Genomic DNA, 26,557 nt, shown 5'->3' with positions numbered 1-26,557 from the left:
CATCTCATTAGAAGAGTCTTTAAGCTGTCAAGTTCACAGCAGCAGACAAAATTTTTCCAAAACCCTAATTTTCACTTGAATGCTAAAATTTAGTCACTGGAAACAAATGCTATCACTTGTTTTCCTTGAAGTGGCAGGCTGACTGCATTCGTGTTCAAGAAAATTCCTGTGAAATACCCAAGTTTGAAAAGAATCAAGGTCCATCAGTTTCCAGGAAAAAATGGTGTTTTGTGAAAAAAGGGGTAGTTCAGCATGTAAATCAAATATTCACACAAGTGGTATTCCTCAAGACAACCAGTGCATAGCAAAAGTATTTTATGCATACTCCTCAATTTTTCATACAGAATAGTAAAAAAGGAATGTACTCAGGGTCAAGATTCACTAAGGGCATTAAGTAAAACTAGCTAGCTTTTTTTTTTTTTTTTTTTAAATAACTCTAAGTATGTGGCAATGAAGAATGACTAGTACAGTTTGGTACCACTGTCCTGATTCACGTGCCAAGGCACCAGGAGTTTACCCACCATTGTGTTTGCCTTGGCAGGACAAATGTCACACAGTGAAAAAAGATAATGTTTTAGTAGTAGTATAAAAAAGTATTGACCTTGTGACAGTGTCTCAGGGACCCTCCTACCAAGAATGAGTAGACCACTGAACGACTGCTCTAGAAGCACTGCTGTTAAATCCAGTCACAAGACAAAGATAATCACTACCACTACTACCAATTAATTCTAGGCTATGTAGGCAACAGGTTGATTAATAAACAGAAAAAAAGTGGCTTTATATCTTTATGATATAAAGAGAACACAAAATTAATTCGACCAATATTTATTAAGGGTCATGGGCTTTACCTTCCAGCAGGGGAGAAAAGCAATAAGAAAGAGACTATGTTGGATGAGAAGTACAGTAAGAAAAATAAAGATAAAGTGAGGTAAGGGACTAGAGAGAGTAAAAGAGGAAGGTGTGATTTTATATAGAGGTGGTCAAGGAAGGCACCTCTGATAAACAGCGTAATACTTGAGATGAGATCTCAGGAAGAAGAGGTGTTGGCTGTCGTATGTTCCAAACGGAGGGATGAGCAAGTGCAAAGAACTTAAAGTGGGTTCCGACGGAGGTGGTAAAGGGGAAGAGACAGGTTAGAGCTGTAGTCTGGAGCTACCATATTAGGTCCTGCAGGGCGCAGCAAGGATTGTCTATTTTATTCTGAGGAAAAAGGGATGTCAAAGGGTTTTTAATCAGGGGACTAACACAACCTGATGACTGTTATTTACTATGATTCTTTTCAATGTAGAAAATATAAGAAAATTTGATGAAAACTATTAAAACTAATAACAAAGTTTTGTCATATAGATGGCTAAATAATTAATGCAAAGATGAACAGCTTTTATACACTATAATTAGTTATGTAGCAAAAATAAGTTAGAAAATATAAGAGAGAAAATTCCATCTACAACAACAAAATGTAGGAGTAAAATGAAAAGCCAAGGAAATTAAAACACTTCATTGAAAGACTACAAAAAGAGGAAGATGTGACTAAATGAGGAAATATACTGATGCCATTTCTACCTAAATCAAGAAGGGGGAATGTTTTGGGAGAACCTGAGGAAATGTTCTGAAGTTCACCCAGATTCTAGAAAAACCAAAATATTTTGGAAAGAAAGGAATAATGAGATGACTTCCTCTAATATATACTAGAATGCATTTAAGCCATTAATTAATATTATTATAGTAAACAAACCAGTATGGAATTAGACCAGGACAGACTAATGTAAAAGCATCAAAATCCCATAGAAGACTCAATTACACATAAACATCAAATTTATGCATATTAAAAGTGGCTCTCAAATTAGTAAACAAAGTTTAGATTTTTATTTTTATTAAATGGCCTTGAGACAATGGGATAATTACTTAGAAAAAAAATTTGGAAAAAAAACCTATTTCATTTCATACATCAAAATAAATTCCAGATGAATAAAATAATCAAATTAAAACAAAAAGAATAAGAACAGACAGAAATACCATTCACCTGGTTTCAGGAAATAAAAGTTCGGCCGGGCGCGGTGGCTCACGCCTGTAATCCTAGCACTCTGGGAGGCCGAGGTGGGCGGATCCTTTGAGCTCAGGAGTTCGAGACCAGCCTGAGCAAGAGCGAGACCCCACCTCTACTAAAAATAGAAAGAAATTATATGGACAGCTAAAAATATATATAGAAAAAATTAGCCGGGCATGGTGGCGCATGCCTGTAGTCCCAGCTACTCGGGAGGCTGAGACAGGGGATCGCTTGAGCTCAGGAGTTTGAGGTTGCTGTGAGCTAGGCTGACGCCACGGCACTCACTCTAGCCTGGGCAACAGAGTGAGACTCTGTCTCAAAAAAAAAAAAAAAAAGAAAAAGAAAAAAAAAAAAAGAAAAAGAAAAAAAAGGAAATAAAAGTTCTCAGACACTAAAAAAAAAAAAAACAGTTCATGGGAAAATAAACACAAACGACCCACAATCTTTTCAACAGTTCATCTTAACTAGTAAACCTACAAAATGTGAAGTTATACACGATACCATTCTTCACCAACAAATTAGCAAGAATTAAAACAAATAATTACCACAACAAACAACAGCCAGTATTGTAATGATGAGGAACAGACATTCTACTGCTGCTAGGAATATAAAGTGGTTCAAACTTCTTGAAAGTAAATGGGCAATTGGCATCAGAAATCGTAAAATGTCCATATATCTCCCTTTTAGGTATCTATTCTAAGTAAATCATCAGAGATTAGGTCAAAGATTCATATAGAAAAATAAAACACTTGTCAAAAAATAAAATTGTTCTGGCCAGCAATTTGGTAATATATATCAAAAACTTTTCAAATGTTCATCAATTTTCCATTAAGAATCTATTCTAATAAATTGGTCAGAGACTCAGAGATTCAATGTAAGATTATTTATTTGGCAAAAAACAAAACAACAAAACCTAGAAACAAGCAAAATACTCAACAAAAGGAGCTTGGTTAAGTGAATTATGGCACACCTATATGATGAATAATCATATTTTGAAACATTTCATGATTCCCAAAAATTCTTGTAAATATATTGTTTTTGTTTTTTTTTTTTGAGACAGAGTCTCGCTTTGTTGCCCAGGCTAGAGTGGCGTGGCATCAGCCTAGCTCACAGTAACCTCAAATTCCTGGGCTCAAGCATCCCTCTGCCTCAGCTTCCCAAGTAGCTGGGACTACAGGCATGTGCCACCATGCCCAGCTAATTTTTTCTATATATATTTTTAGCTGTCCATATAATTTCTTTCTATTTTTAGTAGAGATAGGGTCTTGCTCTTGCTCAGGCTGGTCTCGAACTCCTGAGCTCAAACGATCCACCCGCCTCGGCTTCCCAGAGTGCTAGGATTACAGGCGTGGAGCCACTGCGCTCAGCCTGATCTTTCTTCTATTAATTATGGATCATCGTTATGCTCTATCACTTATAATATAAGGAATAGTAATATCATTAAATATTACATGATATTTAGACCCTGGGGTGAATTATTTCTACTATACCTCAACAGTAAAACTTAGGGAAATACCAGCATTTAATTTTAACATTATTAAAATAATATCATGGTAAGATCTTTCTTCATGTTAGGAACAAAATACCCTAAATTAGTCCCTATAACAATTTGACTTCTCCAAAAGGTCCAGTTAAAAAAAAAAAAAGCAATAAAAAAACACAAAATGAAATATTCTATTACAATTGTTGAAAGAATCATACTACTGTACTCATAACCATGTTTGTGGTTAACTTTTTAAAAAATCAGTTTTTAAACAGTATAAATACCTCATCAGAACAGGAAACAGATCTGCTCGGTGGGCTGTTTTCACTGCAGTATTGTCCTCTGAAATGCTAAAATGCACTATCTCTTCCTTAAAGCTTCTGTCTTCAAGCAACCTTTGTAAGTTTTCCCTTTAAAAATAGAAAACAGTACAAATCACTTTATCAACAGTACTTTTTAAAACTGCAAGAGTAGAATAATACGTATACAGGGTAATAAGGTATATACTTCATATTGTGGTTGACATCCATAAAGGAAAATCCTCACAAAAAAATTTCTTCCAAAATGACAGGTTTTCAAATTTCAAAAGGTTAAATAGATTAGAAGAGATTAGATTTTGTCCATAATTCAACTGTTTAAGGAGCAGTACATAAAAGCTTTCTTCAGTTCTTAGAGAGATTACGATTCCCTAAGTAACCACCAAGATTTTACGGCATTAGCAAGGGGAGAGAAATGATACAAGCTTCGACACATATTTTTAAATTAATATTTTCTTTTCTACTTTATCATCTATGGAAAACAACTCTTAACAAACATACTTCCAGTTTTCATTTCATGCCTAGAAATAGCAATATGATAGCCTTAGAAAAAAGGGAAACTTCCCAGGCCTTCAAAAAATTATTCTAGAAGGGGATCTTACATAGAAAGAAAAAAATCAGCCAAAGAAATAACATTTCCTTAAGCTTCAAGTAACTTACCTGTAAGGGAAGATATGAGGATGTTTATATGTCATTATGCAATCCAAGGCTATTTTTTGCACCGTTTGATCTTGGTGTAGCAACAACTAAGAATGATATTTTGCAGAATAAGTTAATGAAGTCACATATATACATGTGCCATGGGATATCAATTTACTTGTGTTAATTTGCTAAATTGGATTTTCTAAATTCTAAATATTTAGATAAGAGTTAAAGCTGATTCCTGACAACAGCCTTACATTTTCCTGAAAGTAAAGGAGGATGAATAGAATATATGCAAAGAAATAAATGGAAACAAAACTGAAATCTGCATCCCATGGCCAGCTAGACCCTGGAGTCTATCAGTTTTTTGGCTGGGCCAATTCTGTATGTGAATATGGATTCAAGCCAACTGGGTTGATCATGTAATGAGGAAAATCTCTTATCCTATGAGGGCGACAGTAGTCAATAAGATGTCAAGAAAGATGACTTGGTTGTAAGGCCTCTCCAATTAGTAAGTTTGGAATTTTGCTTCCTGGCTAGGAGTGGTGGCTCAAGCCTGTAATCCCAGCACTTTGGAAGGCTGAGGCGGGAGGATCACTTGAGGCCAGGAGTTTGAGACCAACCTAAGCAACATAGTGAAATCCCATCTCTACACAAAACAAAATTATCCAGGTGCAGTGGTGTACACCTGTAGTCCCAGTTACTTGGGAGGCTGAGACAGGAAGATACCCTGAGTCCAGGAGTTCAAGGTTACAGTGAGCTATAACTGGGCCACTGCACTTCAGCCTGGGCGACAGAGTGTGACCTGTCTCTAAAAAAGAAAAGAAAAGAAAAAATAAAAAAGAACTTTGCTTCCTATGGACAATAGACTTTTGAGCTCTGCTTTATAAACAAAGTCTATCAGAATTTATGGGCAGAAAATGGATATATTCTGCTAAAATGATAAAAGTTTCACCTACAACATTTTACATCCCCAGATAGCTTAGAATGACATTAAACGCTTACTGTGCTTCTGACATTAAATTTTTTTTGCAACCTTTTCTGAAATTGAGGGTCATATATTATGACTGCAATAGATTATTATTCCAACTATCTGTCTTCACTCAATCTAATAGATCCTGAAATCCTAGCCCTCCATGAAAAAAGACTTAACTAGAAAGAAAAAGTAGCCAAATGTTTTTGGTGTAACTCGCACCCTCTTTTAAAAGCTAATTCCCATTATATAATTTGTGCTTTGCCATTATCACTATTGATACAGCTGATCTATGTCACCCAAAATGCCTTTAAAATCAACTAAATAAGTGCTGTCAAAAACTGTTTCTCAAGATAACGGAAAATATGTCTATGAATTAAAAAAAAAAAAATTAGTGCTTAAAATGTAGACATGGGCCCCTATTGAACAAATAATTATTAAAAGACTAAAAGTTACTTTGGCAAAGAAAATGACAGAGAAAAGTTCACAAAGAATTATAGTGCCAAGAATTTATTTCACTTACCTGAAGATATAACTCATATAATTTTGATTCCAGATATAAGGCCCGTGGATTTGAAAATTTAGAGAAAACTTGCAAATGAGCAATTAACTGCCTAAACAAAAATAAAATAGTGTTACAGAATGAAAGAACAGAGATTATTTTCTTGAATTGATAGTATCCACTATCAATTTTATTCTCTCTGGTAAGTACTCTAAACACCTTGCCCACAGGTTCACTGTTAATTATACAAATAAGTTTTAATTATTTGTATTTAGGAAATTCTCCAGAAATCTCAAATCTCAGGTAGGCCTCTCCCTGAAGTCCAGGCTCCAACCCCAACCCCAGAAAATCATTCAGGAGGTATTCAGAATGGCTTAAATTAAACGAAAATTAGAAAGAAAGTAACCAAAAGAGCAATACATTCCAAAGTTGAACTCAGATGATTTTGGGAGTTACTCCTTTGTCTAGGTTCTATGCTGCAGGACAGGAAAGTAGTAGAATATATTCTTCTTTACTTTCATATAACAAAAATACTGGTGTCAGGCAACAGAGGCCCAGGTTTGGGTAACTATGGCTCTTGCTTACCAAGAAGGAAGACCTATCTTAATATTTTTGGACTGTGGCTGGCTGCAGATAACTGAAACCACATGAAGCAAAACTGCGGATTAGGGGGGACTACCGTATAGTCCTATGAAGCTTGGCCATGATCTTTCCTGTCTCTGTTTTATTCATATTTCTACTAGCAGGCAAGTTCTTCCTTGTCCTAGCTTTCTGGCAAACTTTCATCTTTCAGCATTGAAGTTGCCCTCTCCTTTGCAAAAAGTCTTCCCTGGGTCTTTGTAGTAGAATTACGTACTTCTTTCCTTGCATCTGTAACTTATTTAAAGGCACTCAATACAATTGTTGAATGTATGGATTAATAAATGTCTCATGGGAAATACTCAACAAATGGGCACATCAGATTAAGATCTAAAGTGTTAAAGTAACACAGTAGCACCAATCCAGTGGATCTCAGACACCTCAATTCAGACAATCTTCAAGTAAGCTGAAGTAACTTCTGAAAGCATGATCACTTCTTCTTTTAGGTTTGTAACAATTTAGGTAAATGAATAAGAGAACAAGAGAGTAAAACAGTAGGAGGAAAAAGTTACCAGTAGGAGGCAAGGCAAAAGGCAGGGTAAAAGTGCTGACATGCTTATTTATAAGAGAAAGGATGTTCCATTATGTGTTCTCCTAGCACACAAACACAATGTCCTCATGCAATGAAAGTGAACAAAAGTTAAAGAGTATTTAAATACTCCAGGCTCCAAAGCTCTCCTCTATAAAAAGATTAGATGACTCTAAAAGTCCCCTCAAAGTTAACATTCTATGGCTAAACAAGAAAAAAATACTAATAATAGGTCACCAACCAAAAAACTCATAAGACTGACAGTTTCTTTGGGCTGTAAAATAAAATCCCAGGAAGATGTAACACTCATATAAATAATTATTAATATCTTGTACAAGGCTACTTCACATTTAGGCTATAGGAGATCTCTTCCCCTTCCTTTTAGAACTGGGGATCTCTGAGCTTTCAGCAATGCTAAACTTACTTTGCTGCAGCTCTTCTTGTCTTTTTTTTCTGTGAGGATTCTTCTTGGGGCATCACCTCTTCCTCCCATTTCTCATCATCTCCAGCAGCAGGTTCGTCTTCTATTTCCTCTGCTGCAACCCCTTTGCCTTTTCTCCGCAGATCCTGGGTTGGAGCAACTTGCAGATCTGCTGGGTAATACTCATTGCTACAGTGGAAAGAAAGTGATATGAGACAGATAAAGTGGAAATGCCAATCTTGAAAGGTCCTAATTTTATTTACGAGAGTGATGTCCATGGTTCACAGAATCACACACCAAAGAGACATTAGAGACACCTTAGTCAAGCTGCTTCTATGACACTATTCTTATTTATTCAGTCCCTCTTAAGTACCCTATTTGACAAGTCAATCACTAACTGCACTGTACAGCCCATTTCATTGTTACACTGTTGAACATATTTGAAAAGTCCATTTTGGACTGAGCTGAAAATCAGCCTCCCTGTTTCTGGAACCACAACTGGGAAAGGGGAGTTAGGAGTGAATTATATTAAATGATTCAAGTATAGCATCAGGACCATTCTGGTCACTGTCTACCAAGTACACGCTACTTTGACAATGTTCTTTCAAAAAGATAGCGCCACATCAAAATTCAGTCCTCCAGGTATGGTCTTGTAGACAGATTGAACTATCAGCTCTGTAACTTTCGGGGAAGCCACAACACCATGTAGATTCAAACTGAACGTTCAAGTAATGAAAATCGGCAAGTCTTTATGTTTTATCTCTTCTAAGCTAAGCTTGTATAGTTGGTACAGTATTCACAGTTGTTCTTATTAAATTCTATCCCTTTAATTTTAGTTCTTTGCTGTAGTTAATGAATATTATCTTGAAGTCTCTCAGTCAATGTATTAGTTTGTCTTACTTTCATTCATTCATCCAAATGATTAATATTTTGTTGTCTGTTGAATGCAGGGCCTTGGGCTAGACATGTTAGGAAACTGATCAGATGGATTTTTGAGGCCTCACTCAAAAATATACTGATAAGATACCATGTGTGAAGATATTGTAACAAGAAACTCTATGTTAAAATTTAACCTCCAGAGTAATATACTAAACTACAACCTGAGGGCTGGGATACTATGTACTTTGTATTCTCATCTAGCAGAATCTAGCATATAATAAAAAATGGATGAATGAGCAAAGCTGCTCTATCAGTTACAAACTATACCATCATCTACTTAATAACATCCCTATTATGCAATCAACATTCAATTTAACCACATATTACATATTTTTAACCTCTATTTCCATGAACAGTATGTTCACTCATTGATTTCTTTTTTTTTTTTTTTTTTGAGACAGAGTCTCACTCTGTTGCCCGGGCTAGAGTGAGTGCCGTGGCGTTAGCCTAGCTCACAGCAACCTCAAACTTCTGAGCTCAAGGGATCCTCCTGTCTCAGCCTCCCGAGTAGTTGGGACTACAGGCATGCACCACCATGCCCGGCTAATTTTTTCTATATATATTTTTAGCTGTCCATATAATTTGTTTCTATTTTTTTAGTAGAGACGGGGTCTCACTCTTGCTCAGGCTGGTCTCGAACTCCTGAGCTCAAACGATCCGCCCACCTCGGCCTCCCAGAGTGCTAGGATTACAGGCGTGAGCCACCGCGCCTGGCCACACTCATTGATTTCTTAAGATAATTCACACAAAACATCTATAAGAGTGCCAAGCACACAGTAAGTGCTTATTAAATGTCACCTGGCATTAGGATGCTGTTCTCTGTTAGTAATTCATTCTTGCTCCTAATGTGGTTTTTCTCAGAGAATGTTTATAAGGTAGTCACAAATGAGTTCTACTATCAAATTAATTGAAACATATTTATAAATATAAATTGCTAGCCAAAAAATAAAAATAAGAAAACTCCAAAAGATATTTCAAAGTCAGAAGCAAAGGTGACATTTGGGTTTTCCATTAGTTTGGATCATCTGTAATAGTGTTATTTATAGGTAATCAGTACCACCTAGTTTTGTTTGTTTTTGTTTTTTTTTTCAGACAGAGTCTCACTCTGTCACCCTGGGTAGAGGAATAGAGTGCAATGGCGTCATCATAGCTTACTGCAACCTCAAACTCCTGGGCTCAACTGATCCTCCTGTCTCTGCCTCCCAAGTGGCTGGGACTACAGGCACATACCAGGATACCTGGTTAGTTTTTCTCTTTTTAGTAGAGACGGGGTCTCACTCTTGCTCAGGCTGGTCTCAAACTCCTGAGCTCAAGTAATCTTCTGCCTCGGCCTCCCAGAGTGCTAGGATTACAGGCCTGAGCCACTGTGCTCCGCCCCAACTAGTCTTAATTTAAATGTTTTTTAGAATTATTTATCTTAGTCTCTAAGTCTTCCTAAGCTCAGAGACCTACTTCCTGTTACAGGCCTCTCTTTCCATCCCTACTCCCACAGCTTCTTGTGCTGTTAGAGTCAGGTCTTTATCCTTAGACTACAGGGTAAACTTATCCTTTAGGGGAAAACTTAGAAAGTTAACATGGTAGGAAGTTCATATCTTACTAACACCACTAATGCCAGCTGGCATATGTAGAGCCCTACGTAATTCACAAAACAACTGATAAACATTGTTTTATATGACCTTTAAAACAAGGCCAAAAAACCCTACAATATCACCTTATTCTATAAATAAATTTATGACCAAAGAATTATGTGAAAAAGAGAAAATCATTACTCTTTCCGTATCTACTGACCTGCTGCATCTTTGCTTTGTCAGAATGAATTATTCATGTAAACCTTTTCACTTATGTACTGGGTCTTATCTCCTTATACCTATTCAGAGATATGGCTCTAGCCATTTTATGCTCTTTTTTGCATTACCAATTTTCCCCTCTCTTCTGGATCATTTGCACCAGTATCATACACACACATGCTGCTTAAATCTTAAATACAACCCCAACAACAAAAGCTCCATCTCTGCTCCCATGTTTCCCTCCACATACCACTCTATGTCTGTTTCTTTTTTACTACAAAAACTCTCCAAACTTGTTTCCATTTTTCTTCTCCATTTTGTCTTGGGCCAATTTTAATCAGGCTATCCTCCTAGCAGATTCGCCAAAACAACTCTTGTTCAGGTTACCTCCATGTGGGTCACTCAGATTAAGGTCACCTTCAAAGCCAACAGTTATTTCTTATTCTGATTCCTGATTGACTTCTCAGTTAACACATGTGAGTCAACTGATTATTCCCTCCTTGAAATAGTCTCTTCACTTGGCTTCCAGGATACCAGGGGGTCTTGGTTCTTCTAATCACTCTTTCCTGGCCTCCTTTGCTGGTTCCTTATCTATCAACCTCTAAATATTGATGTCAGTCCTTGGAAGTCTTCTCTCTTTATACTCACACCCTAGATGACTTTATTCCCTGTCTGATGCTTTAAAATACAATATATCAATAATTCTCAGTTTATTATCTCCAGATCAAACCATCCCTAGAACTTCAAACTTTTAAATTCAGTGCCTACTTGACATTTTTACTTGGCTATCTATATCAGTATCCCAAGCTTAACACATCTAAAAATGAATTATTTATTTATTTGTCCAGCTTTGCAGGGATAAAAATGAACTCTTGATTCTCCCCACAAACCTCCAATTCCTGCATTCCTCCAAATCTCATTAAATGGTAACCCTCTTCTAGTTGCTCAGACCAACACCTCAAGAAACATCCTCGATTCCACTCCCGCCCTTTTCTTTCCCTCCCTCTTTCCGGTTCCTCACTACCACCACACACACCCATCTTGCATCTGATCTATTGGCAAATCCCATGGACTAATCTAGTTGCAATCCTTCAAAAATATATCTTATCAAAGTAAAATCCTTCAAAAAATATCCATCTTCACTGCTACAATCTTGGTCAAGTCACCATTGTTTCTTGCCCAGACTTGCAATTCCTCCTGACTGGTCTCTGCTCTCACCACGGCCACCCTACAGCCTATTCTCACTCAACACGGCAGCCAAAAAATCCTTAAGGAAACAAGTCAGGTCGTGCTTCTGCTTAAACCTCCCAGTGGCTTCCCATTTCACTGAAAGTAAAAACCAAAGTCCTTCCTGTCACTTACAAGCCCTACACAGTGTGGTTTCCCGCTACCTTTCTGCCTGCATCTCTAATCACTTTCTTCCTGGATGACTCTGCTGAAGCCACTCAGACCTCCTGGCTCTTTCTGAAACAAGTTGAGTATGGTGTAGTTTATGGCCTGCTTAACCTAACCCTACAGCATTTTCCCATGTAACAGAGTATTACTAGAAGACACACTTTTTATTGATTGCTTAGTACTGTTCTGTAACACCGCACTCCTCACCTTTAGAGTTTTAATGCAATCAGACTCTCATACAGCATATCCAGTCAAAACAAAACAATGCTCTAGAAAGCTCTTATTATTCCCAGAGTACATTCCTTAGCATCACAGGAAAGATTAAGAAGCTCAAAACAGTGATTGGGCTTGGGTTACTGGAAAATACCTTCAAGCCCTGGGCAGGCAATAAAACAATGAATAACAAGGCAAGAAATAGCAAGGCCTTTTGTATATTGAGCAAACTCAACAGGGTCCTTCTTATATTATAACTTGTAATTTTTTTAAATGCCATTTGTGGGCTGGTTAAATTATGATTCACATAAAATCAAGTGGTGAACTGAACTAGTTTATTTGTTGTCTAATAGAGTCAGAGCTTTATAGATGTGCCAGTGATTTGAAAACATAACAGATGTATAAAAAAACTTAGCCAATTTGGGATGTTAATACATCTTACCTTCTCTTCCTCATACCCTATCTGGGACATATTCTTAGAAGAGAGCACTTACTTGATAAATCTCAAGAAAAGTGGGGAAAGCTCCCTGGACCGTGGCTCTACTCTCTCTGGGAATTTTGCCAGAGCTCGCCAGAGCAAAAATCGAAAGTTGGTGTGGTCTAGTCTTTCCCGGCAGTCAGTTTTCAATGCTAACTGCTTATGGTAAAGATCTCCAACGTTTCCTTCCTGGGTCTGCTCCCAACTTTCATCTCCAACGGACTTCTCCTGATCTCTTATATCATTTTGCAATTCTTTCTCTGCAAGAGAAAAAAGTCATCATAACCACTAGAGAAATGCCAGTATTTGTCCTATGTGTCTCCCCAAAAGAGGGCATTTCTTTCTCTAGTATTATAAGGAAACAATAAATCATACTCAAAGGTTATCAAAGGTAATACATTTCTCCTTTTTGTTTCCCAATTTCATGCATAATTAAGCAGAAAAATTAAACAAATAAACACCTTTCTTCCCAGCCTCCTCATGCCCCCTTACGTACCGGCATGTGTAGCTGCTTTTTCTAGATGTTCATAGTAGACTTTCCAAAACTGCTTATTTTCCATTTCCTGTGCATGAGAACTAAGAGAAAACATCAGAAAACAAAAAGTCTGTTATGATTCTTATTTTGAGATCTCTTACTGAGAAAAGAAGAGTGAAAGGATATAACCAAAATGTTAATTAGGTTATCTCTCAGTGTGGGGCTGTAAACAACTTTTGCACTTGTTTTCTATTTTTCAAAATGCCTGCATTTGAGCACAAATTATTTTTATAATCACAAAGCAATAAAGGGTATTTTAAAAAATTTAAGTAGATCCTTATAAGACTATTTTTAAAGACACACTCCTGGGACTGAGACATGGGGTGCAACCCATTAAGAAAAGAAGGAGGCCTTTGTTTGGAGTGAAAACTCTGTTCAAAACTAACTTCAAAAATAATAAGTTTCCCTCTACCAAATTCAAACATATTTATTAACACAGAGGCAAAATAAACATTCACTAACTACATGAAACACACTTTTCAGAACTTAAAGAAGAGACATTACATGGATCATGTAAAGTGTTTATATGTAGTTCAATATCCTAGCGACAATACTCTCAAATATTCTATATACTTTCTGTCATTAATTTTCTAAGAATATGCATAAACTTTATATGAGACATGAACTGTATATGCTGTGGAAATATGTGGAAAACAAACTGACAGGTTTCTTGTTGTTTCCATCTTTCCAAACAGAAAGATGTACCCAACAGCAAGGTACCCTAGTCACTATGCAGAATTGTTAAAGGCATTCAGTGATTGAAGAACCAACATTTTGATAGTGGGCTATTGGTAACGCACATATCAGATTCTTCCCACCTACTGAAAGTGCAATAAACAAAATAATGAAGCCAATTTCAGGAGGCCCTTGCTTTCAGCACACTGGTTTGATGGCTACGAAAAGGGTAGTAAAAAGTAGATAAATCGGTTCCAAACTGGAAAGGAATTTGTCTATTCTGCTTCTGTCAAATAAGAGTAAGAACTAATAGTTGGAGTTCTGAAAGGCCATATGTGACATGTTTCCAGTGTGATAAAAAACAAGAATAGACTATCTGAAGACAAATGTTTATAAAAGATTTCTAAATATGAGCCACAACATGTGCTTTGGACATGACTGTTAAGGTCCTTTTTAGAGCTAAAGATTTTCTGAATACTAAACAGCAAGGGTTTTGAAAATTCCTTATTTTTATTTATTTTATTTTTATTTTTTTCACCCGAGCATCTCATTTAAAAAAAAGCCCTTATTTTTAAATTAAAGTATAGCTCAATGACTCAATTTATATAAACAAAATCATGCAAGTATTATAATGTACCTCTCATTATAAAAATTATAACTGTAAATTTCAATAATACAGAAATATTATATAAACCAAAAAGAGAAAAGTCCTCCAAAGTTATTTTAATGCACAAAGAAACATACATGTAACATTTGAAATACTGAAGATATGGCATCAGAGAGAATAATTAATGTTTATTTTTTCTTCACCTTCTCCCAAAAAGGATTTAAGGTGATTGTAAATATTGTCTATGTCCATTCATTTAAATCACACTCAGAAGGAGTATAACCCTGGCCCCATCATTCTGCAGTAGTTAAAGCATAACAGCTTTATCCACTTAACCCACGCTTACCTTATGAGATCAATAACAGGATCCCAGAGAGCACTGAAGTTAACATACAACATGCCTAACAAATAGCGAAGCGGCACCTGCAATGACAGGAGACCAGTTTATGGGTAATAAAATACAATAGAAAGGCAGAACACAAGTACCAAAATGCAAACATCCTGAGTTGGACAACCTCAGGTTTGGAAAGAAGTTTGTACATTAAGAAAAAAAGCTGTCGGTACCAACCCAAAATTCACTGCATACTAATTTTCCTCCTCTCCCCAAAATGTCACTCACTATTTAACACAGAAGAATCACTATAGCAAACACAGTATTAAAATTCACTCCAGATGTTCATACATAAAGGGTACATTTGAATAAACATATTTGACTAATGACTAAATTCCCTTCTAAATTGCCATCACTGATAAGACAACACTTGAACTGCAGTCAGTAAAGTACAGATGCCAAAAAACTCCAGAAAGTATGCAGTGAATAGCTGAGGCTTCATGAGCACATGTCTGAGGCTATTTCAGACGCCATTTCTACTTCACTCTGCTCTGCCTGGCTATGACAGCCTTCCCATCTGAGTTCCTGGACAGATGTTTAGGGCTCAGCTTGAGAGTGATGTCCTCAGTGAAGCCTGTCCTGACTGTCCCTCACTGTACTTACTTGCTCACATGTCTCTTAGTCCCTACTAGGCTACACATCTCTTGAAGGCAGGGTTGTGTTCTCAATTTTCTTTGTATTCCTAGCACCTAATCTGATGTCGAAAACATAGCAAATTCTTACTAAATGACTGAATTCAGAATACAGAATTCTGAGCAGAAAATTCATTCCTGCTGTGACATTTGCTAAAAAGAAATCACAGGTTGCTAGGGCAGAAAAGGATAGAGAGGCCATCCTGCAAAATATGATCCCTTTACAGATAAGGACTCAGGCACAGGGGGCAAGGTTATAGCCCAAGAGTAAGGGCAAGTGAGCCTTCTGCAGCTCCCTTCACCCAATTCCCCCGGGACATGCCACGTTGTCTCTTGGCACATGAAGTCCTTCCATCTTTAATTCCTATGCAACTGGTACTAGCCACAGAATAGTGGCATTTCAAATGATGTTAAAATGACTATGAATAACATTTTTAAAGTATGATCCAACAGCATACCTGAGGCTTGGAGACTTAAGTAAATCCATACAAAGGGATATAAGGAACACCCGATCCTTACTTTATGTGCAGGGAACACTGGCTGAAGTAATTTTAACTATGATCAGTAGACAACTGATATATAAATGGATCTTCCATCTCTGGGAATAATATAAAATTACATCCAATTTCAAACACTGGACTCTGAGTCAGACAATGTGGATCGAGGTTCCAATTCTAAACATTCACTCCTACATAACCCAGAGCAAATCACTTTAACATCCTTGACCCTCAAGTTCCGTATCTATAAAATGGTGTATCATTCTGGAAGCTGCAAAGCACTGTGCAAACATAAGATATTCTCAAAGAGCAGCAAGACAACTCAGGAATTTTATATTTTAAGTTTGACATACGGTTTTAAGCAGCAAAATTAAAAGGCACTGATAAAGAGTCTGTGTTGCTTTGGACAAAAGAATTCAGTAGCCCAAACAATTACTGGTCATATTTTCAGTTTGTTCAGGATTGAGATTTATTATTTGAGCTCACTAAAGGCAGATAAACTCTTAACTATTTAATGCAATGGAAATTTTGAAATACACAAACCAAGAGTGCAGTGAGGAGGTTAAGACTTGATTTTCAAATTAATTGTGTAAGAAAATGTATTGCTTCGCTTTTAGATTATTTTGAAAAGTAAAATGAATTTTCCCAAAGCAGGGCGGCAATATGGCATGATGGAAAGAATATGAGAGCCACACTGTTTCTGCATCTCCATGCTGCCCCATACTCCCTAAACCCAGTAAAACAACGCCTTGTTTTTAAAATGTTGCGTGTTTCTCAATAGACTATCAAGAAGTAAGAGAGCATGTTCTTTCTCAGAATGGCAAGGGCAGAAATCAGGATCAAAATTAAGAACTATTTTATTCTTGTAAGCATATTTTTGTCTTGTATATTTTATAGACAAAGTAAATGGTGTTTGTTTTTATTATTATCTATTTCATATCCATCTTCTGAACCCAAAACCTCACCACTGTCAATTTTTAAAAAATGGTGGCCAGTGGGACCACCATAATTTGAAATAGACACTGGCACAGAATGACCATGTTTTCTTAACCAGCTCATTTTTGGTGGATTTAAGAGACATTTGTTTTTCTAGGGGATTGCCCAGTATCAAAAATCCTTCCTATGCATTTCTTTTTTTTGAGACACAGTCTCACTCTGTTGCCCAGGCTAGAGTGCCGTGGCATCAGCCTAGCTCACCACAACCTCAAACTCCTGGGCTCAAGCAATCCTCCTGCCTCAGCCTCCCGAGTAGCTGGGACTACAGGCATGCGCCACCATCCCCAGCTAATTTTTTCCATATATTTTTAGTTGTCCAGATAATTTCTTTCTATTTTTTTAGTAGAGACGGGGTCTTGCTCTTGCTCAGGCTGGTCTCGAACTCCTGACCTTGAGCAATCCTCCCGCCTTGGCCTCCCAGAGTGCTAGGATTATAGGCGTGAGCCACCTCGCCCGGCCCTTCCTATACATTTCTGAGTTATTTTATTATAAAAACATATATTCCATTTGTAAATTTAAAAAAATCTAATAAAGAAAATTACAAAGTATGTCACTAGGAGAATAATAGGGATCAAACACAACAATTTCTTCATCATTCACTTATCACTCTAGGAACAAATTTCCACTGAAAACCTACTATGTGGGCCAAGGCACTCTGCTCAGATGATTAATAAGTAACCCGAATCGCTCAAGGAATATGCAGTCTAGCGAATTCATTAAGGAAAAAAAAAAGACCATTACCTTCTGACAGCCAATAAGCAGATCAATCACCTTTGTAAACCGAAGACAGTAGGTATACTAACTGTTTGAAATGGGGTGGGGGAGGGAATATCTATAACATCAAACAGGACTACTGAGGTTTCCTTACCCAGGCCCAGAGACTCTCAACCTCATCAATCTACTTACGTTTCCCTAAATAAACTACGTAAACTCTCAGAGCTCGCCACCTCTACACATGCTCTTCCTCTCAAATGGAATGTTATCTCCGCAGCCAATCATCACCCCTCCCAGAAATCCTTCCCGAATACTCTCTTACGCATTTATCATAGAACATGCCCCACTGCAGAGCACCGGCGTGATTCCTAGCTCATCTTGACCCTGAGACTATGATCGCTTTGAAGGTAGGAGCTGGGTTTTTATAACACCAGCACCTAGTTATATATAGGTGGTTACATGTATGTTTCATAAAAGAGTAATTTTAATAATCACAATAGTTACCATTGAGTGCTTGGTAAGTGTCAGGTACTGTTTAGCATTTTATATTTATCTCATGTAATCCTCACAGCAATCCCGTGAGTTAAGAACTATTATTTTACCTATTTCACAAATAAGAAAACAAAGTCACAGAGCAGTTTGGGCCTACTAAGTGGTAAAGTCAGGCCTTGATCTTGGCAATCTGGACCACTCTACCTAAACCGTTGGGTGATGATGCCAGTGACTGAAGAGTCAGTTTTGCTTCCTTATTTAACACATTTCCGCACCCTACTCTCAGACCACAATCGTTTATACTCTCCCCTTTAAAGCTTTTTTTTTTTTTAATGGAATCTAAATTTTTAAACTGTTACATCAACAAAACTGGTTAAAAAAAATTTTTTTTTGATAAAGGATCATTCGCAAAATTGTCCAATTCATTAAGGGTCTAAGGCTGATGAAGTTAGCAGTGGTCCCCAACCTTTCTGGCTCCAGGGACCAGTTTCATGGAAGATAATTTTTCCACAGACCAGCGATGGGGGGTTAGGAGATGGGATGTCATGTGTAGGGGTAGGAGGTGGTATGGAGCTCAGGTGGTGATGTGAGGCCCATTTCCTAAACAGGCCACAGTCTGGTACTGGGCCGTGGCCCGGGGAGTTGGGGACCACAGAGTTAGAGAACTGCTAATAGGAAGTCTTACATTCAAAAACGTTCGTGTGCTAGATGCTACAACTGAATGATAAGAAACACCAGACAGACCCTAAGCAAAACAAACCACTAAAGCAGCCACTTCCCTATCTCACCAGAAAAACCAATAAAAAAACTGAATGAGGCCTGGTCGTAACTACTTCACACCCTCACATACTCAGAAGAAAGAATATTAAGGTATTTCTACTATTAAAAAGCTGGCAGAACTATTTAACTCAAAGCATCTAAGAGAATTGCAGATTTACCTTGTTTTTAAAAAAATTATTTTTCTTTTGGTGACTACTTGGTATGCTTCCCAAAACAGAATTTAAAGCATAAAAAAAAAAAAAAAAAAAATGCTCCTTTTACCTCTCGTAATGGGCCATCAGGGACTGCCATCTGCACCACATCATGTCTTAGTTTTCTCAAATGAAGAAGCTTCTCTCTGTAGTCATTCACGGTTGCTGGAATCAGTTCTGCCTGGCGCAGTATAGCAAAGGCAGACTGCCGTTCTGACAGCCTGTCATCCTGAGCAACCAGAGAAAACCAAGGAGGAACATCAGTATTTTGATTTTTCCAAAAAGAATATTAAATATGACAAAAGTCTAAAAATAGAAAAACTGGAATATGTTAATGTTTTAAATTAAATGAGCAACATTTTTTTTTTGGTAAATGATTCCTTTTTCCTCACACCATTTACTTTTTTAATTGATAATTTAGGTTTATTGCCTAGTGCAAAAATGACAAGTAAAAAACAGGAAAGTAATTCTCAGAATCACTCAAACTGATTGGCAACATTTATTGAAATAAAGAAAATGTATATATACTTTCACTATACAATTCTGCTTCTAGTAATGTGCATTACGGAAATATTCCTCTATACAAATATATCTGTGTAAGGATGTTCGCTGTAGTATTGTTTAAAATATTAAAAAACTACAAAAACCCACCTAACCATCCGTCAACAAGGAACTGGCTAAATAGAAGATATTTTAAACTATGGAGTACTATTCAAACTTCAAAAGAAATGAGGTAGAACTAGAGGTACGGGTATGGAAAAACCTCACGATACCATTTGTTTAAATTATGTGTGTGCATTCAAAAAGTTTGAAAGAATATTCACCAATTAATGGTAGATTTTCAGTGGTGGCCTTGTTGGTGGGTGGGAATAAAGAATTACAAAATATATCATTTTTATATTTATATAGGATGTTAATTTTATGTAAAGGTATCATTTTGAAAATAAAAAATAACATGTGTTTTTTAAAATTATATTTTTAAAAAAAACGATTCACTCTAACAGTTAAGATACCTCCATCAATTCTGGAAGCTGAACATCAAAATGGTTTAGGATCCTTATTGTCAAAAGCCGAATCTAGAGAAAGTAAAATGCATGTTTGAAACTCAAAAGTTTAACCGTAGGAAGAAAGTGATTCAGTGAGATTTAAGTTTTATAGAATTAAGAAAAATACCATCAATACATGATTGGATTAGTAAGCTGTGGTATATGTATACCATGGAATATTACTCAGCTATAAGGAATGATGAAGATACGACATCTCTATGGTTCTTCTGGAGAGAGTTGGAACCCATTATATTAAGTGAAGTATCCCAAGAATGGAAAAACAAGCATCACATGTACTCACCAGAAAATTGGTTTCCCTGATCATCACCTAAATACGAATCTGGGAACGACACCAATTGGACATCAGACTGAGGTGGGGGGTGGGGGAGGGGATGGGGGTATGCCTACACAATGAGTGCATTGCGCACCATTTGGGGAGTGGTAACACTTGAAGGTGCTGACTTGGGAAAGGGGGGGTGGGGAAAAAATATGAAACTGTTGTTTTTAACTTGCATTGTTCACTTAATAATTTATCATGAATATTTCCCATATTATTTCATATCATTGTACAAGAAATAATGTATACATTATGAGGACATACTGTATCTAACAAGATATACTGTTAGACTCTTTGATTCTGTAAAATTAAATTGTTACTAATGATAAAAAAAAAAATAAGCAAAAAAAAAAAAAAAAAGAAAAAGAAAAATACGCCATTTGACCAGAGTAATACATGCCCATTCTATCCCTTATTTTACATTCAACACCAAGCAACATCTAATGCATAGAACACAGAACAATTAACCCCCACACTGGACCGAGAAGATAAGGTTATCCATAAAACCATATTGTTTCTTTGAACTATGACACTATGTGCTGCAACTCTGTAAATTAGTGGAAAAAAGTTGATTAAGCTTACAACTTAACTAAAACTAGTGCTTTTTACTCCTAAGTAACGTACAGTATTCAGGTATTTCTACACACCTGAATGAGCAGGAGAATCACCTAGAAGACTTTTAAAAGCTATGCAGATTTTTCAGTTCCCCTGCAGCCCTAGTGAATCAGAATCTTTGGGGGTGGGGACCCACAATGTGTATTTTTATTAATCTCCCTAACCCTGTCACAATCAGTTTGCAGGCTAATGTTCAGGCATCATGACTTTAAAGAGAAATCATCCCATAGCAACGTTTTCTGAGTAAGGGGCTCTGACAACCACTGGCAGCCCATATACAAACAGAAGGAGAGAGATGGGGGACAGACCACAGACAGTATTACCTTGGATTTACCAGTTGAAATGTTTGCTTGTAACTTGGGAAATAATTCCATTAAAGCTTCCTCAGAAAGGGGCCCTTTGCAGCCACATAAGGCTAATCTCTGATAATACAGATCAGCCAACAGCAACACAGATGGCTCCAAAGGAAACGTTCTGCAACAAGATATTCATTAGACCCAAACTGTACCGTACAGCTCAGAGCATTTACACTATAGTCTAAACCACAGAAAATGATCACTGATGAAGGAAATGTAAAAGGTAACACGTAACAGTTTCACATGGACATTTAGCATCACTTCATAGATGTAGAATCTGAGGCCTAGCAACAGTCAGTGAGGCAGAGGTGGAAGTAGAATATTTTGACTACAAATTCAGTGCTGTCTCTTCAATCCACATAGTTGTAAATGATAATCACATAAAAACACACATATATAATATTTACTGAGTGTTTGCCACCTGCCAGGCACCGAGCTAACACGAGTAGCAGTGCAGAGGAGTGGCCCAGCCCATGGGTTGGGGGTAGGGCAGCCCAGGTTTGAACCCAGCCCCATTACTCATCAGCAGTATAACCTTGGGCAAGCTGTTTAATCTCTATATGCCAACCTCATTCAACAAATACTTACTGAGTGCCAACTATGTGCCAGTGACTTTTCTAGACACTGTGGATACGGCAGTAAACACAGGACAAAGTCCCTGTCTTCCTGGAGCTTATATTCTAGTGGGGGAGGTAGCCAAAAAACAAAAACAAGCAAAAAAACCACCCCAAAAAACCCTAGTGAGGATGATAGTGATGAGTGCTGTAGAGAAAAGTAAACTAGGGGAAGGAGGCTACAGAGAGGGACCAGCGTGGAGTGGGGAAGAAGGTAGAGCCCACCAAAGGAGGTGGAAAAGTGCACTGGAAGGATATCTAGAAGACAAGCATCCTAGGCAGAGGGAACAGCAATGCCAAATCCCAGGCCGAGGTGTGCTTGTCTGTAGGAACACCAAGACCAGTCCAGCTGGAAGTGAGTTAACAAGGAGAGGCTGAAGGTGTCAGAAGCAGCCAGGGGTTGGATTATACAGAGCCCTGAGGAACGTGATGAGGACGTTGGATCTCACATGGAGTGAGACGGGGTACCACAAGAGCATGGTTTCTCAACAGTAGCACTTACTGACATTTTGGCCCGGACGCCACTTTGTTGTGGAGGCCTGTGCTGTGTACTGCGGGCTGCTCATTCTGCCACATCCCCGGCCTCCACCCACTAGCTGCCAGGAGCAGGGGCCCCACCCCCTAGCTGTGACAACCAAAAACGTCTCCAGAGTTGCCTCCAGTTGAGAAGCACTGTCCTACAGGGCTGTGAACAAAGGAATGATATGATCTACATTTAAAGGAATCACTCCGGTTGCTGGGTACAGAAGAGAAAGCAGCAGGGCAAGGCTGGGAGCATGGGCCTCACTGGGAGACTAACTCGATAACCCAGAGGAGAGAAGGTGGTTCAGACCAGGGATTTATTTTGAAACTTTAGTTCCCCCATCTGTAATGATAGCAGCACCTACATCTCATGAAGCTGTTGTGAAGAATAAATAATGTACATAATGGGCCCAGAACAGTGGCTGGCACATAATAAAGACTCAATAAATGCAATTTGTTTACTATTACTGCATACATTGTACAACTTAATCTCCATGAGGTAAGGACTACCACCCCCCCATTTTTTTCTTTTTATAATACTATTCCCTTTCGAGAGATAATGAAGTCGAGGCTAACTAACTCACCCAAGGCTACAGAGCCAGTAGGTGGTGGAGATACGACTCAAACCCAGGCTGTCTTGGCTGTGAAACCGACGTGCTCAGCCAGTCACCAGCACAGCACCAAGTACAGAATCCTGTATCTGCTCTGAAGTTTACACCCCTTCCCTCAAAAGTGAATCCACTCCCGTTGGACATCTCCGAGTCTGCAAGGCCAAGAGGCACTGGCTGGGAGGCCAGCTGGCCTTTTCCAGGGGATGTACAGACCCCACTCTGTGCTATTTTGTTTCAAACTTCCACAGCACCTTCAATTGCTTACACAAGGGATGAAAGTACAAGAAGTTTAAACAGAACGGTCAAGAAAATGGGAATATGCAATATGGTCAATATGGTGATTTCAAAGAAATAATCCTCCCTAAAAGAAGTTAATTTAAACCAATTCAATTAATCATGGAAGAATTCAAACTTTGGCCAGATTCGTAATTACTGCAGTAAGTTTCCTAATTGATCTCCTTTATTTCCCTACAGTTACTTCTCAACTCAGCAGCAGGGTGATCCTATGTAGGCCTAAGTCACTCCCCTGCCCCAAATCCTCCTGTGGCTTCCCCATACACTCAGAGTAAAAGCAAGGGCTCACAGTGGCCTAAAAGCCATACACATCTGCCACTTCCACCTCTGCGTCCTGTTCTCTTACGGCCCACCCCGTCACTCTGATGGGCCACGATGGCCTTTGTGCTGCTCAAGCCAGACACCCACCCCCTGAGGGTCAGCACTCACGCTGCCCCCAGATCTGGAGCCCAGGGATTCTCACGGCTTAGTCCCTTGCTGCTTTCAGGCTTCTGCTCAGGTGGCTCCTGCTTGCTAAGGCCTCCCTATGTAAAACTGCTACTGTCCCGTTATAACCTCTGGACTCGCCCTATCCCTTGGCCCTGCTTTGGTTTTCTTTACAGCGCTTGGCACCTTCTCACAGGCTATATGTTTTACTTATTTACTCTGCCTAGTGTCTCTTCAGGCTAGCACGTTAGCTCCATGAAGGCAGGGGATTTTTGTCTGTTTCATCCACTGTTTGTTTCCATGTGCCTAGAAAAGGGCCTAGTACATGAGAAACGGACACAAGTAGTTACTGAATGAAGTGAATGAGTAAATCTGCTTTAAAAAGCCTGGGGATCTAATGCAATAGACTCTAGGAAAAGCAGCAAATGACTTCACCAGGTTTTTAACAGGCCTGGTCTTTAAAAAGGGTACAATAATGGCCCTGTGATACTATAAAAATCAGGGCCCGGCTAAACTAAACTTTAAAAAAACAAATAAACCAAACCAACAAATAAAAAAACTGGATTGCTTCCATACGTAAAAAAAAGACCCAGGAAAGTTCTCTGATTTGTGGATCGTGTCAAGCTGAGGCAGAATATGAAAGCAGTGGGAATGTGTATGTTGAAACCACTAAAGAAGTTACGAACGCTCAACACTGTGCAATGTTAGAGTCCGGAATGACAGGCATTGTAAATCCTTTAAACTTTACAATGCTAATTTACACACACAATAAAATACCCCTTTTTACAAAGATGAATCTATCATTAAAGACTATGTCAAAAAATTATTTTAATTGGAGGATCTAAATCAATATTAAATTTCACTGTATGAATACAATTCAGGTATAAAAAGATCAAAATGATTTTTCTTATGTCCAAAATTTCACAAAAACTGAGGTTTTATATTTTATCCATTACTAAGCCAAATGGAAGATAGGTTTACTTACAATACTAAATTCTTCACATGTTCCACAGGAACTAAATGAAGAAGTTCAGAAGACTCTTCCAAACTTAGCAGAGTATTTACAGCTTGACAAAGAACAAATAAGGTTCCTAAAGGCAGAAAAATAGAAGAAACCACATTACTTATTTCCCTGACATAGTAACTACCAAACATCTCATTTATCTAATACTTGCTATTTATGGGAAGTTCTTAAAGTGAATTTGTGCCTTTTAAAGTATTATCTGTCAAATACATGTCCAAATATAACAGAAAAGAGAAGTTTCTAAGTCATACGTTTTCTCTCTCAAGAAAAATATACACTCAGAAGTAGTGAATAAAAATCTGTTTCAGAGATGGGCGCAGTGAGGTATATCTATAAACCCAGCTACTTGAGAGGCTGAGGCAGGAGGATTGCTTAAGCCCAGGAGTTCAAGTCCAGTCCGGACAACAAAGCAAGCCACTTTCTCTTAAAAATAAATAAATAAATAATACTGTTTCATTAACCAAGATGAGGATGAAGTATAACAGTCCCACTCACTGGCCTTATTAAATCTAGGACTCTTGAAGAGAGTAGGCTTGGACTTTTCAATATCTAAGAAATTATCCTGGTATAAAACTCATGTTGATTTTACTTCTCCAGTTTATAATAAGTCACATTATCCAATTATGGCTATTACCCATAATATATTCAATTAATGATACTAATTAAACATTTATTTAGTCTTTAGCCAGGGGTCAGCAAACTATAGCCCACAAGTTAGATCTAATAGGCAGACTGTTTTTATATGGCCTGCAAGCTAAGAAGGTTTTTTACATTTTAAAGGGGTTGTTAAAAATATATATGCTATAAAGACTGAAGGTGGCCCACAATTCCTAAAATATTTATTATCCGGTCCTTTACAGAAAGATTTTATCAGACTCTACTCTAGGCTCGAGATCAGCGCTATACAATAGAAATTTCTACAATGGTAAAAATATTTGTGCCAATATGTAGACACAATCCAATATGGTAGCCACTAGCCACATGTGGCCACTGAGCGCTTGAGATGTGGTGAGTCTACTTTATTCTCTAATATGTCTGCTTAGTGTCTAACATAGAATGTAGCATACTAATAATATGTAAGTGAATAAATGACTACTATACACATGTGCTAGAAAAAAATGCTATGCTAGAATGAAACAAAACACCTGCTTTTAAATTACTGTTTGCAGGTTAGTAGGGGAGACATACAAGTATACAATAGGAAATGGTGTTTTGGGCAGGGCAGCCTAATTCTAACTGGAGGACTCATGGAGATCTTCCTAGAGGTGTTCTGCTTATGACAAAGACCTAGAAAGGTCTCCAGGCAGAGGAAAAACATGTACAAAGGCAGCCAGACAGTTGTAAAAGAATGTGTCTGGCTCAGGGTGAGCAAATAGAAATGCCTGGAGCACAAGGTGTATGCTAGGGGTCAGGTGGGTGTGGGAGATGGGAAACAAGACATAATCTGGGGCTTGTAAATGAATGGCCATCCACACCATGGCATTTGATACTTTACCTTCCTTATGTTCAAGCAACCATGACCCGGTCAAGCACATTATGTTGTGTAAGTGAAACATGCCCTTTGTATCCTCTTTTTTTCCCTGGATTTATCTAACAGGGGTTATGCCAGAACACAATGTTAGTATTATTCTCTAACATTTCACGTGCTTACAGTTACTTGGGTGTGCCAGAAAAGAAGAGAAGAAAACAAACGGTGATGGTAACTGACCTTTTCCAAAGCTCCCTCTGTCAATTGTCATGAAGAGTGACTCTGTGAAGCTTGTGACTAGTGGTATCAGCTTCTCTTTCTCAAGAGGTCTGTCCAAGGAGTGGGAAGAAAAAGGAAAAGTTCAGCCTG

General features: G+C 37.9%; 1 protein-coding gene across 1 annotated transcript in view; it reads right to left on the bottom strand.

The window, feature by feature from the left end:
• Positions 1-26,557, bottom strand: part of UTP20 (UTP20 small subunit processome component) — a 92,660-nt gene that overhangs the window by 47,530 nt on the left and 18,573 nt on the right. The window contains exons 14-25 of the mRNA XM_069491867.1: positions 26,429-26,517; positions 24,682-24,787; positions 21,197-21,347; positions 19,889-19,951; positions 18,946-19,104; positions 14,529-14,605; positions 12,862-12,941; positions 12,382-12,625; positions 7,557-7,742; positions 5,986-6,076; positions 4,508-4,593; positions 3,815-3,940 (exon numbers count right to left, since the gene is read on the bottom strand). Coding sequence (XP_069347968.1) covers positions 3,815-3,940; positions 4,508-4,593; positions 5,986-6,076; positions 7,557-7,742; positions 12,382-12,625; positions 12,862-12,941; positions 14,529-14,605; positions 18,946-19,104; positions 19,889-19,951; positions 21,197-21,347; positions 24,682-24,787; positions 26,429-26,517 — 1,458 coding nt within the window. The remainder of the gene's footprint in view (positions 1-3,814; positions 3,941-4,507; positions 4,594-5,985; positions 6,077-7,556; positions 7,743-12,381; positions 12,626-12,861; positions 12,942-14,528; positions 14,606-18,945; positions 19,105-19,888; positions 19,952-21,196; positions 21,348-24,681; positions 24,788-26,428; positions 26,518-26,557) is intronic.

Source organism: Eulemur rufifrons, chromosome 16 (assembly GCF_041146395.1).
Source record: "Eulemur rufifrons isolate Redbay chromosome 16, OSU_ERuf_1, whole genome shotgun sequence".
NCBI lineage: Eukaryota > Metazoa > Chordata > Mammalia > Primates > Lemuridae > Eulemur > Eulemur rufifrons.
Note: the sequence above shows the minus strand (reverse complement) of the source record. Positions and strands in the feature narration are given on the sequence as shown.